This window comes from Vicia villosa, linkage group LG1 (assembly GCF_029867415.1).
Source record: "Vicia villosa cultivar HV-30 ecotype Madison, WI linkage group LG1, Vvil1.0, whole genome shotgun sequence".
Classification (NCBI taxonomy): Eukaryota; Viridiplantae; Streptophyta; class Magnoliopsida; order Fabales; family Fabaceae; genus Vicia; species Vicia villosa.
In genome coordinates, this window is record NC_081180.1 from 6,137,037 (window position 1) to 6,151,912 (window position 14,876).

Genomic DNA, 14,876 nt, shown 5'->3' on the forward strand with positions numbered 1-14,876 from the left:
AAAAAACAGTTTTGGCCAATTTTGCTAATTTTCACATATGTTAGGTATGGTGCATCCGGACAACATTGTGCAAGTCGATGGCGCAGTAGTTCCGGAAGTTGTCAACGTTAAAAATGATTCGGTTATCGACGATCGAGCTATCATCAATGCGGTTGATGTTCGGCAACAATTTACCAATGATCGGAGCTTCGGTAGTCGCGAGCATTTGATTGATTGGGTTCGGAACGAAGCTAGTAAAGTTGGATTTGGAATTGTAATTTTAAGGTCCGATAATAGAAATAGTAGGCGGAAAGCTTTCGTTGTTTTGAATTGCGAACGGGGTGGGAGTTATGCACAATCAAACCGGGTGCTAAAACACGAAGACACGGGATCGAGAAAGTGCGGGTGTTCGTTTAAGTTGCGGGCGACTCGGAGGGTTGATGATTTGTGGCGTTTAACTGTGATTTGTGGAATTCATAATCATGCATTGGATTCCAAGTTACACGGACATCCAATGGCGTGTCGTTTGTCCCGCGAAGAGAAGAATGTGATTTCGGATTTAACGCTAGTCAAAGTGGCGCCTCGCAACATACTTGCCGATTTGAAGCGTAAAAAACCGGATAGCGTTTCAAATATCAAGCAAGTTTACAATGAACGACACAACCTCAAAGTTTTGAAAATGGGTTCTCGGTCGGAAATGCAACAACTTTTGAAACTATTAGGCGATAACAAATATGTGTCAAGCTTCCGAACGTCCGAGGACAAAGTTACCGTTCGTGATATTTTTTGGACTCATCCCGAAAGTGTCAAATTGTTCAACACATTTCCAACCGTTCTTGTCATGGATTCGACGTACAAGACAAACAAGTATAGGCTTCCTCTTCTAGAGATCGTCGGTGTGACCTCGACGGACAAGACTTATTCGGTCGGGTTTGCTTTTTTGGAGTGTGAAAAAGAAGAAAACTTTACATGGGCTTTGGGAATATGCAAGTCTTTGTTGGTTGGTCAAAATGTTATGCCAAAAGTCATTGTGACCGACCGGGACAATGCTTTGATGAATGCGGTTGATACCGTCTTCCCAACATCGACCGCGTTACTTTGTCGGTATCACATAACTTGCAACGTGAGAAGTAAGTTGAAACCCGCCGTTGGGACAAAAGATCGGCCGGATGAAAACGGTAAAGTTATCAAAGCCGGTGTTGTGGTTGAGAGGATAATGGCGGCATGGAGGGAAATTTTGGATGCATACTCCGAAGAGGTGTATACCGAGAAATTGGTACACTTTAGGTCTTTGTTTGGTTCCATTAAGACTTTTTGTCATTACGTCGAATCCACCATTCTTGACAAAGTAAGAGAAAAAGTCGTGTGCGCTTGGACAAATCGAGTAAGACATCTTGGTTGCACCACGACCAACCGAGTTGAATCCGCACATGCAGTCTTCAAGAGGTGGTTGGGTGATTGCAAAGGAGATTTGTGTCGGGGATGGGACACCGTGAACCAAATGCTTGAAAATCAACACAATGAAATTCAAACATCGTTCGGTCGGAGCAAGACGGTTATGGAACACCGGTATAAGGGCCAAATTTTATTCTCCCAATTGATTTACAACATATCCCGAACGGGTTTGAATTTTTGTTTCATGAAGCAAAGCGGTCGGAGACCACGGGGCCGGATAGTTCTTTATGTGGGTGTACCATTAGAAATACATACGGCCTTCCATGTGCTTGTATACTTTCAAAAAAGAAGAAGTTGAATTCACCAATACGCATGGATGAGGTAGCCGACCATTGGAAGAAACTTCGTTTTGATGATTTTGACCCGCCGAAGGAAAATGACTCCAAAATCACCATCTCCGACGAGTTGGATGTGATAATGGAGAAGTTTGCTAAAGCGGATGACACCACCAAAATGCACATAAAAGAACAATTGCGAAAAATTGCATTTCCGGAGACCACCGATTTGAAACCGCCATCTCAACCGGTTAAAACGAAAGGTGCACCGAAAAAGTCCAAAGTTACACAAGAAGACACATCAACAAAACGATCTCCTTCCTACTTTGAACATGTTGATGCATCATTTCCGGATTCACCGACACCGAAGTCCAAGTGTAGTGGTAACAAAGGAGCCCGTATTTCGAAGCCACCTCACACACCGCCGATCAAAAAATCACCGATTGTCTACATTGATGAGATGCCACTTTTTATGCACAAATATATCGATAACATCGTTGATGTTGGAGGCGACGACAATTGTGGATATCGGCCCGTTGCGGGTTTGCTCGGTAAAGGGGAAAATAATCACACTTTAGTCCGACGGGAACTCATTGCGGAGTTGACTTTGTATCGGGAACATTTTTATACAATTATTTGTATAAACGCAAAAAGTGTTATGTTTATACAATTATTTGTATAAACGCAAAAAGTGTTATGTTTATAAACGGAGAACATCTATTATTGATACAATTATATTTATAAATAGGAATAAGTTATAAATATTTTTATAGAATTATTTTTATAAACGAAAATAAGTTACAAATATTTTTATAAACGAGAAAAAATATATTGTTGATACAATTATTTTTATAAAGAAAAATAAGTTACAAATATTTTTATAAAGGCGAAAATATTTACGGCTAAGACAATTATTTTTATAAACGAGAATAAATTGTAAATATTTTTATAAAGGTGAAATTTTTTACTGCTGATACAATTATTCTTATAAACGGGAATAAGTTACAAATATTTTTAAAAATAGGAAGAAGTCTATTGTTGATATATTTATATTTATTAACGGGAATAAATTACAAATATTTTTATAAACGCATATATTGTATCAAATAAATGTATATATATATATATATATATATATATATATATATATATATATATATATATATATATATATATATATATATATATATATATATATATATATATATATATATATATATTGTTGTTGTTACAAATATTTAAAAATACTATTTGCATCAATGTATAAAGGTTAATATATATTAATACTAGTACTTTAGACCCGTGCGAGGCACGGGTTAAATATTTTCTAAGTAAAAAATCTCATTTTAAAAACACTTATAATTTACAAATTTTATTTATAGTTAGATTACTATTGTATAGATAAAATGTCATTGTTATTAATAATATGCATAAAAAATTTACTTAACTAAATTTCTTTGTAAATTTTAAAATAATTTGGACATTTCTAATTTATTAATAATTTGTGTAACTTTTAAAAAAATTAACTCGTTAAATAGTTGTATCAACAGTTGACTTTTTCCCGTTTATAAAATTATTTACAACTTATTCCTGTTTATAAAAATAATTGTATAATCAGTTGACTTTTTCACATTTATTAAAATATTTATAACTTATTACAGTTTATAATAATAATTGTATCATGTTTATAAAAATATTTGTAACTTATTCCCGTTTATATAATTGAATTAATTAATTAATATTTAAAATGTCTTCCATAAAATTAAATATGAGTATTATCAATTAAATAATAATTAAAACTATAATATAAATCTTTAAACTACATAAAAGAGTTTAATAAATATGTATTGATATAGGGAAAGCTTGCAGAAGAAGGAAATTAAAAGATAAAGAAACATCAAATCTATTCGGAGGACAGCGGGTCGCGCAAAGTTATTATAAATAGTAAATAATTATGCTAAAGTAATGATAAAAAAATATAGATAAAAATATAATATTAAAAATAATAAATAAAAATATGTCAATTTGTGCTTGTGATCCAAATATGAATTAATTGTATAGTGTAGAATTATTTTATTAATTTTTAAAGGGAAATTATGTTAATTCAATAAAATTAGATATACAAATTAAGTAGTCTCTGCCCGTATGTATTGTATATTTTAGTAGAAAGATAAAATAAAATAATAAACAATTAAGTAGTCTCGGTCCCTAGGGCATGTCTATTTTAAGTAGTCTCAATCCGTAGAAAATGTATAAAATAAATTGAATAAAAAGAATGACAAATTTGTGTTTTTCATAAGAAAGTTGTGTTTTTCATACATCATAATTGTCTCATGTCTAAAATATAATACTTATAGCAATTTTTAGTATAGATACAATTTGCATAGGTATATAATTATGTGTAATTTCAATGTACATATTTCTAATACTAAATTTAAATATTTCATAAATATTAAGTTGTATTTTAGTTATAAACTAAAACCCGTTTTAATATGAATCTATTCAATAATAATAATAATAATTGTAATAATAATATATAATAATATATGTTTTATGTAACAAAATTATATCATCTCATTCACTGAAACAAAAACAAAAATGTTATACTACATTAGCCTCTAAAATAATTTACTAACACAAATGAAAAATGACTCTTATGATATTTGAAGATAAAAATTTGAATATAATAAAATATATCAAATTAATTTATTGATCTTTATTTAATACAGTAAGAGAATATAAATTGTCCAAATTTTACCATATCAAATTTTATAGTAATAACTTTGTGTATTAATCAAATATTTTTAAATTTTTAGAATAAATATTAACATTTTATTTTAAAAAATACAAACTTTTTTTATAAACTAATATTTTAATATTTGTTACACTTTAATAGTGTTTGTAATTAAAGTTAATTACATGTATTTTTAATAAAAAAAATCACAAATAAATAAAGTTTATTGATACAAATTATTATATATTATTTTATATATTTTTTAATAAGATAAAATTTACTTTTGATGCAAAGTTGCAAAGTAAACTTTATGTTAAGCAAATTTCAAATTCTCAAAATAATATTAAATTTAATTAATTATTTAATTATTGCTCTAAGTTTATCTCTTGGTTATAAGTTTAAAAGAATAAATATGTCAGTCAAACTAAGTTTCTATGTGATGGTCAATAGAAAAAAAATCTTATCTTAGTTTGATATCACGATGCATAATATGAATCCTGCACGGGTTAGTTTAGTTTAATAGTATATCCTATCTTATAATTAGGGGTGGCAAAACGGGCCGGGGCGTGCCGGGCCGCCCGCGCACCCGCCAAAAAATGACGGGTTGGATTGGGAGTTTAGGCTCGCCGCTCGCCAAAACCCGCCCCGCCAAAGCCCGCCGCTCGCCAAAGCCCGCCGCTCGCCAAAGCCCGCTCCTCCTCCAAAATTCACTCTTTTTTTAGTTAATTCTAGTAATTGCAATTCTTGATGGTTTATTTTATACATTTATTTATAAATATATGTAATATTTTTTTGAGTAAATTTATTAAAAAATTACTTTTATAAAAAATTGTTTTAAAAAATAAGTGAAAAAGTTTAATTAAAAGGTAAAAAATGCCTATTAATCTATTAAAAAAATATAAATAAAAATAGGCGGGTAAGCCTGCCGCCCGCCAACCCGCCATCTTGGCGGGGCGGACATGACTTTTATGCCCATTTTACTTGGCGGGCATGTCCGCCCCGCTCGTTTTTTGGCGGGCATAAGGCGGGACGGGCGGCGGACGGCCCGTTTAGCCACCCCTACTTATAATAGTAATTCATGTCTTTCTATTAATTCACACATACTAGTAGTATTAACAAAAGAAATCTCAACCGTTTTTGATTAATTGCATATTTTTAGCAATTAATTAGTCTTGTTAAATGATGAAGACGATGAGTATAGTACACAAATTTGACCAAAATGCCACCCCAATGAATGGTGCATCTCGTAAAAAGAGTACATGCGGCTGAAATGGGCTATCCATCTGCATCCACATTCAGTGGACCCCACAGCCAAACCACTCTCGCTAACTTCCTCTCTTCTCAATTCAATTGAACTCAACCCTCTCTCTCTTGTCAAATATAAAAACCAAAATAATAAGTTTATCTTCTCCAGAGAGAGAGCTCAATTTCCTCTCGACATGGCTTGCACCTCTGCAAATTCATTCCTCCAATTAAAGGTTTTCATTCTTTTCCCTCTCTCCTTTTTCTCCTTTCAATTTTTGTGTTGAAACTCTGCTTTTTTGCAGTGTTCTACCCACCAGAGGCCACTTTTGAATTTGAGAAGAAACATTGCTGTTCATCACTCACCTGGTATTCCATTTCCATGCATCTTATTCCCTTACTTAACTTTTTAATTAATTAATTAATCAATCACTGTTTCAAATTTCTCTATTGTTGATGCAAACTGCACTGTTGATTTCTCTCTTTTACTCATTCATAGCATTCTCAGTGCTAAATTTTCATACAGACTGATTATACTCAAAACTCCTGATGTATTGTTAATAAACATGAAGTAAAGTTTATCCAGAAATAGAAGACAAACTGCGCATACAGAAAGTTTATACTTAATGAGTTATGTTTGAATGATATAAATGCCTTTTAAATAATGAATTGCTATCATGTTGCAGGCTCATTCAATCTAAAGGGTGACGGGTTAATCCATAAAGGGTTCGGGCATCAAAGTCAAAGACAATTTAAACCTAGGAATAAAGTTAGAGTTATACGAGCGGTGGCAATTCCACTTGAACCAGCTCAAGTCGAAAGTGCGGAGTACAGAAAAGAACTGGCAGAACGGTATGGTTTTAACCAAATTGGAGAGCCGCTTCCAGACACTGTTACATTGAAGGATGTTATTACTTCTCTTCCTAAGAAGGTGCTTTTTCTTAAAATCCATGTCATGTTTTGTAATGTCGGGACTTATCATGAACTCTTAGAATGTAGGGTCACATCTTTAGATTCCTTTATTTGTTCACTTAAATAACATTCCTTAGGGTGTTTTCTTCTTGCATAAGAATATTAAGGAGTTGTTCCTTATAGCACGAATAAAACATCAATGACTAGAATAACATTTGCTTCACTTTATGAGTAAGAGAAAGTGTCGATGATGACTATATATGATTAATCTCTCTCTACGCCGTTCTTGTGTTTTTTTCTCTCACCCTATACTTTGGGCGGAAAAATTATACTAGCCAGAAAGAAAGAAAGATAGGATAATCAGACCATATCTCATCCAATGTGAGACTCTTAACAATAACCATTCCATGATATTGTTGTTTTCAATATTTATTTATATTTAAATAATATTCGCTTTACATTTTGAAGGTTTTTGAGATTGATGATGTGAAAGCATGGAAAACTGTTTTGATATCGGCCACTTCGTATGCGTTGGGGCTTCTTATGATTTCTAAAGCACCCTGGTATCTACTTCCTCTGGCTTGGGCTTGGACAGGGACTGCTGTAACTGGGGTTAGTTCAACACATATTTGACTTATGATTATTTGTTACTGATTTCTCAAATCATTTAAACTCATATCTTGAAGATCTAAGCTTCTTCTTTTTTGGGTGTAAGTTTTGTAATCCTCTTTCCATTTTGCCACACAGTTCTTTGTTATAGGACATGATTGCGCTCACAAATCATTTTCAACAAACAAATTGGTAGAAGACATTGTTGGAACTCTGGCCTTTTTACCACTAATTTATCCATATGAGCCATGGCGATTTAAGCACGACAAGCATCATGCAAAAACAAACATGTAAGTGGTGTTCCCTTGTATTTTTTGTTTTTTAGGTGCATCTTGTTAATCATTTGTAGCATTAAATGTCTGTCGTCGAGGGACTAACTAATACTTCTATTCAATGCATGAAGTGTAAAATATGTGTGTTTTGTGCCCTGAAAAATTGGAAGTCATCTCTAATGATACAGGTTGAAAGAAGATACTGCTTGGCAGCCTGTTTGGAAAGACGAGTTTGAGTCAAATCCACTTTTGAGGAAAGCAATAATAAATGGATACGGTCCACTTCGATGCTGGATGTCTATAGCTCACTGGTACGATCAGCTATGCCTTGAAATGTCATGATACACTTCCAAAGTACTTTTTCATTAACTTGAGCATCTCTGGTTTCAATTATTTTGACACTTATTTTAGTTTATATAGAATCATGACGCGTCCTACTTTCTTTCAGGTTGGTCGTTCACTTCGATTTGACCAAGTTCAGACCAAATGAATTAAATAGAGTGAAGATAAGTTTAGCTTGTGTTTTTTCCTTCATAGCAATTGGATGGCCATTAATTATTTACAAGACTGGAATCATGGGATGGATAAAATTCTGGTTGATGCCATGGTTGGGCTATCACTTCTGGGTAATTTCGCTTGTCGCATAAATTAATATTTTGTTTATTACTGTGTATTTTTTTTTTTGTTTTTATTTCTTTTGTTTGGATAGATCACAATGACTGTTTAGCCAAGATAGAGAGAAAGCCAATAATCCGGCATTAGATTAAACTTTGATTTATAGCAACTAGTACTGAGCTTTAACGTGTAACTAGAGCCCACTAAGTCTTTTAGTAAGGGAATGGAACAATACCAAACTATCCCTGTCTGCATCGATTGTATGCTGCTCGAAAATTTACGGCAATGTAATGACTATAGTCAGGAATGGACGGGGGAGTCTGCTAAGGGCCCTGACTCCCTCCAAACGATGGCTCTACATTTGTATTTTCCATTATATTACACATGTTGTTTTTATATAATAGAAAAATGGCCCTTTAATCACTAAACTTATAGAAGAACAACCATTCTCTATCTCACAAGGTGAGGTTAGGTACGTAAATCAGACAGTGCCGTGATTCCATATCATATACCGTATACCTCAAAATATCTCTTTAATAGTTTGGTGGTCTACAGTTTTTCTTGATCTCTCTAGCTCTAGGTATTGTACTATTCTCTATTTGGTCAGCCTTCTTTAGTGTTGTTCCTAAAAGTATTCTCCTAACATTTCCAGCCCACCTAAGACAATAAATATTCTATTATGTTTTCTAAGCGGAAGCTATTCTACGGGTCATGTTTTCTACAATTCCCTATAGCCATTAAATTTGCAAGGAACATTGAAGCATATCCAGATTAGTGAAGATTGATTTTCAGGATAAACTTGGATGAGTATAATTATAATTTTTTTACAATGATTTAATAATAGTTGAAATTTATGTTATCCGGTTAAGTTAGACCTTTTTGTTTTACCAAAAGGATGCTGTGTGCTTGTGCCCCAAACATATGATATCATGCTTGTCTTTTTTAATAAAAAAAAATCTTTCAAGAGTTTTTTTTTTTTTTTTTTGCTTTAGGCTATGTTTGGGAGTTTGGAGGGGAGTTTGGAGGGGAGGGGGAGGGGAAGGGAAGGGAAGGCTTCCAAAAACCAAAATTAAAAAAAATATAGGAAAATATTTGACATTTTTCGAAAAAAATGATTTTGTTTAGAATGATAAAAGAGTCATTATCATTACTAAATTTTTAATTTTCAGAATACTATAACAACCTAAAAGATATTTGAAAAATTTATGTAAGCCCTTCAAAACCCTCATTCAATATAATTGTTTAGTTCCCCTATTTTATGGGGTTTTTGGTGTTATGAATAAACTCAAACCCTCCAAAACCCTCATACCCAAAATCTATTTATCCTTTTCACCTAATTCTTCCTATTTTTTAAAGCCCTCCCCTCCCTTCCCCTCCAAACTCCCAAACATAGCCTTAGACTTTAGTGGTTTATTTATTTCTCCCAAAATTATTGGATTGGCTGAATATGAGTTTTCATGATTAAATTGGTCATATATCTAAAGAGGTATCCTTTTGCTCTCATTCATAGATGAGTACTTTCACCATGGTACATCATACTGCACCACACATACCGTTCAAATATTCAGAAGAGTGGAATGCTGCACAAGCACAGCTTAATGGAACGGTTCATTGTGCTTACCCTCAATGGTAATGTATTTTTTTTGCTCTTTGTATTCTACTGTTGAATGTTATTTCTTTCATCGCTCATTGAAGATATCTGTTCTTTTTATTCTGTTAATGTCTTCAAAGTGCAGGTTTGCAGACTTAACTTGATGGTAGCTTGACTAATTTGTATATTCTGACTTCTCTTTTGAACAGGATCGAGATCTTATGCCATGATATTAATGTCCATATTCCACACCACATATCCCCGAAAATACCGAGCTATAATTTACGAGCAGCCCATAAATCTCTCCAAGAAAATTGGGGAAAGGTAAGACCAATAATGCCAACATCTTTTTATGCTTCTTCATGAAAGAAATGAGGGCTAGCAATGCAAACTTGTTTGCGTTTAAACTGTGAATCAGCTCTAAAACATTATCAATGTCAAACATAGCTCTCATTTCATGGTTAAAATCTCTAAAAAACACTTACAAAACACTTACGCTAACTATTGGTATCTTATTTTGCTGTGTTGGAAAAACAGTATCTGAATGAAGCTAGTTGGAATTGGCGATTGATGAAGACAATCCTGACGGTGTGTCATGTGTATGATAAGGAGCAAAATTATGTTTCCTTTGATGAAGTTGCGCCTGAAGAATCTGGTTCAATTAAATTTTTGAAGAAAGTAATGCCTGATTATGCATAACTAGGTCCAACTTCACTTATTCACAACAAATTTTTGATGTATCAAAGTGGGAAAGTATACCATTCATTTTCTTTTAGGAGATCAATATTGTTTAGTATGGTTCCATTTTTTATATCACATATAACAAGAGGAAATTGCTTGAAGCTCTCTTAAAGTTCAGGTTTTAAGGTACAAGGGCAATCCCTGAGCGACATTCGGCGTGTGTTTGCTTTCACGGCGGAGAGCCTCAAATGCAACAAATGTTATGAAGCTACCAAAGGTAGCCTCTACTGGACCGCGATATTAACCAGGGAAACGAACATACTACCGTTAGGTCAAGGTAGACGTTATAGTAATCTCGATCACATTGGAAGAGTATTATATTATGCTTAAACAAATGTAACTGATAAAATATCACGTGGAGTGTGTGGTTTGAACTTAATGCATGAATGAGTTATGACATTTTTGATCCTTTGTTTTTATACATTACTGACATACTAACATTTAAGTATTTGTTTTCTTTTTGGTCTAAGAAAAGCTCATATTCAATTCAACCATAAATGTTTGCAAACTTCAAAGTGAAGCAATATCCTAAACAATACAGAGAGCCACATGATGTTGTTACTATCTTCTGTAACTGCATAATCTCGAAGTTTGATTAAATTAATATTTAGAACTTCTGCATAGAAGATAGTGGTTTGGTTGATTACCACATGTTAACATCATAATAACTTCTGCATAGACCTTTGATTTATACAACATTTGATGGATTTAGTGCAATGCAACCTAAAGAATTCAAACTATATTTTATGCAATATCAATTAAATAGGGAAAGTAAAAGTGACCTAAAAGCTGCAACTGCAACTCACCCCACCCACCACATGCTAAGTGATTTCTCATTATTCTCTTCAACATTCTAATGCTATCAAAAGAACTTCACCTCATTTTACTCCATGTTTGTAAAAGAAAAAGGTTAAAAGAAACAAGTACAAAGTTGGATATAACCATCTCAAAAGTAAAAGAGGGAATAACTTAAGGCTACTGATAATTTAGAATCTTCAAGAGATATAAAGTGATGTATAGAAAAATAAGCAATCCACATATATAGTATCCTCTGTTGTGTATGTATGTTATACACAAACCTGGTAACACCATAAAACTACAACCTAGTATATACAATGTTTTAGACAAACTAAGGAAGAAATTAACCTTAAACTAAGCTAAAAACACACTATAAACCTAATTAAATCATATAATTGGTGGTGTTGGAGTCTCCCATATATCAAAAACATTCTCTTCACTATGAAGTGCAAAAAGCCTATCACCTCCAATGGAAAAATCACAGATTGACCCACCATAGCTACGTCGAAGTCTCGACGTTAAGACCCATTCAGGGCCACAAAACACCGAAATACAATCATTCATGGACGAGAAAAGCTGTCCACCATGCAAAGCCAATTTAGGGTAACATGGTTCTTCAGGCATCTTCCCTTTCATCAACCTACTTCTCGAACTCCACCTCACACTCGCAGCAGCCGAACTTCTCAAATCCATGAAACCTAACTCCTCAAACTCATTCACCACACAAATTGAATTATTATCCTCCATTGCTATAGCATCTCTCACCCTTTTCTCATCCACAACCAATGTAGAACCTATATCAGACCAACACCAAACCATTTTCTTCTCTCTGAAATCCAAAAGACTAATATAACAGTTATCTTTTCTCGGAAACATCGTTGCAACTAACAAACAGTTACTCCCCTCTAACCATTGAAGTTTATCAGCATCGCCGAGCGACCAACCTAAAGGCTCATAAAAAAAATCAACTTGTTTACCAGTAACTTGATCCCAAACACCAACACCATATTCATTACTTCTCCCTTTACAACTCGAAAAAATCTTGTAATCAGAACTAAAACTCAAAGCACCAGCAGTGTAACTCTTAACATGATTTTCATGACTCACTTGAAACTTGTACCTAAGCTCACCATTATGTGAACTAAACAAACCCATTCCACCATCACCACGACCAAGTCTTTCACTCACACCTATAACAATATTGTTAGGGTCAACCCAACCAACATCATTGACTCTTTGGTAATCAAGGTTAAGAGGATTGTGTTGATCTAACATCCAATCATAAACATGAACCATGCAACCATGAGCAACACAACAGCCACCATCTGGACCAGCTCGAATCGCTGTTCCATCACCAGGTGCCTGTCCTTGAACAGACCTAGACAACCTTAACCTGTTCCCATCAAATTGACCCCATTTCGCAGACCGAACATGGTCTAGAACACCATAAAACAAAGCTTCTCTGTATAAAAGCTTCTCAGGTACATTCTGTGGAATGTAAAGTTCACCTGTTCGTAACAGATCCAAGATAACAGAGAAGCAATCTGCGTTACGATCGATGAATCTCTCACTTCCATTATCTAACAGATTCCAATTCTCATCCAACATTGCACCCAACATGGAATTCCTCCCAGCATTTGCAAGTGTTGTTGCTGTCGTTTCAAATACTCTGCCTCCAACATTGAATTTCACCCTATCGTTTTTCACCGCCATGATTTCTTTCAAATTTCGAAACTTTTTCAGAAACCCAGATGGGGACTGAGCTCAAATCAACGAATTGAATCAATTAGTCGAATAAAAACACGGTTTCGGAAATAATGAGGTTGTCGTTAAAACCGAACATTGATGTACATTGAAGGGAACACTTTAATAGAAAAGAAAAAGGTGTGTATAGTGAAATTGTGGGATTTGGTGAAAGAAAGAGAAAGAATAAAATTTTGTTGGAGCGGTTGGAATTCAAACCCGAATTGACTCAGTTTCATGATCTCTTCTTTCTTCTTCTCCCTTTTAATATTACTCTGTTTTTTTTATCTCTCTGTCTCTGTTTTTTTTTAATTAAAAAAAAATAAAAGAAAAAGAAAAAAGAAGAAGAATTTTCCACGTCATTGGGTTAATTGATTTTCATTGGGCTCGAGATTTAATGTTATAATGTATCTTTTGTCATTAAATAAAATAATTGATGTGGGGTCCATCGGATCTAACGGTTGTAATGAAATGAGCTTAGGGTGAGTGCGGTTGCATTGGATAATTACCTATTTGAAGAATGTATTTAAAGGTGGCTGTCTCGTTAGTTAGTTGTTCACACGAAGTCAGCTTTGCGCGGTCTTCATCGTAAAGAAACCGCGTCATCATAATTAGAAATTGATTTATTTCATTTATTTATTTTGGAATAAAATTATTTTATTAATTGAAATAAGATAATTGAGATTTTTGAAGTAATCTTTTTTTGACTCAAGAAACAAGGTTTTATTAATATCCTATTTAGTTTGAAATTTCCAATTTATCCAAATTTTCTTTTTTAAAAATAATTATTATTTAAAAGTACTAATACAAATTTTTCTTATTTTACTATAATTATTTAATAAATAATATTGATTTATCATCAAACTTAAATGCAATTCATCTTTTTATTTTTATGAATTCTATTCAAATCGGATGACTAGAGTATATACATGTTAGTTGATTTAAACAAAAATAAAATAAAATATATGTAAAAAAATATAAGTTTAATATTTAACGACAATATTTATATATATATATATATATATATTTATTATTAATATAAATAAATTGTCATCATTTCTTAAGAAAATTAATTTCTTACGAAATAATTAAGGTGTTTTTGAATTATTTTGAATAGTTTTATTTTCTATAAAAATATTTAGACTTTCTTTTTTAATAAATATATAAGTTATTTATTGTAAAAAATTATATTTTTGGTTTATAAAAAAAGGAATTATCAATATAATTTAATTTTTGAAGAATTTTATTAAAATGTATTTTTGAAAATATAAAAAAATGTAATTATTTTAAATCTAAAAATAAACTCTATAGCTTAAAGTTTATAGCTGTGTATTTAAAAAAAATTAATATATATTTATATATAATTTTATAAATACAGTACATTTAATTAATTAATTTGTTAGTTATCTATCAACCATTAAATTGTAAATTATAAATACTAAATTTATCCATTAAAAACTAATAACTTATAATAATTCATTTTGTTGAAAAAAGAAAAGCAAAATAGAGACGTAAAAATATATACATACAAACCAAGCGGTTGAGCTCCATTGGCAAGGAGTCCCGTCCAAGGACGTACTCGGGGAATACCGAGTTCTGTTCCCAGGCGGAACAATCTTGTTTGGCCAGTGTGCATGCCTCTCCGCACGAGCCGGATTATTTTTACCATTAAAAAGAAGTTTTTCATACTAATTACACCATAATAATTCATAATACTACATATACATCAAATGCTTTTCTAAAATGAGTAAGAGAAAAATCAGAGAATAAAGTTGAAATGTTAATAGCTATTTGGTTTGGCTACTTTATTACTCGTTACATGTCAATTTTGTTGTTTAGTTTATTATTATTACGTTTTCTTTATTTTCTTTCTTTTCCAATCGAAATACTTTTCATGTTACTAGTCAAGT

The 14,876-nt window shown here is 32.6% G+C and overlaps 2 protein-coding genes across 2 annotated transcripts; one reads left to right on the forward strand and one right to left on the reverse strand.

Annotated features, from left to right (window-relative positions):
- The first annotated feature begins 5,696 nt into the window (after window positions 1-5,696).
- LOC131627384 (omega-6 fatty acid desaturase, chloroplastic) lies at window positions 5,697-10,831 on the forward strand. Its single transcript, XM_058898240.1, has 10 exons — window positions 5,697-5,921; window positions 5,991-6,054; window positions 6,372-6,616; window positions 7,066-7,209; window positions 7,345-7,496; window positions 7,667-7,789; window positions 7,927-8,104; window positions 9,604-9,722; window positions 9,894-10,008; window positions 10,222-10,831. The coding sequence occupies exons 1-10, from the start codon at window positions 5,703-5,705 to the stop codon at window positions 10,381-10,383; spliced, it is 1,521 nt and encodes a 506-aa protein (XP_058754223.1). The 5' UTR covers window positions 5,697-5,702; the 3' UTR covers window positions 10,384-10,831.
- A 579-nt stretch (window positions 10,832-11,410) lies between these two features.
- LOC131627391 (BTB/POZ domain-containing protein At2g24240) lies at window positions 11,411-13,235 on the reverse strand. The gene has a single exon (XM_058898251.1). The coding sequence runs from the start codon at window positions 12,934-12,936 to the stop codon at window positions 11,611-11,613; it is 1,326 nt and encodes a 441-aa protein (XP_058754234.1). The 5' UTR covers window positions 12,937-13,235; the 3' UTR covers window positions 11,411-11,610.
- Window positions 13,236-14,876: the final 1,641 nt, after the last annotated feature.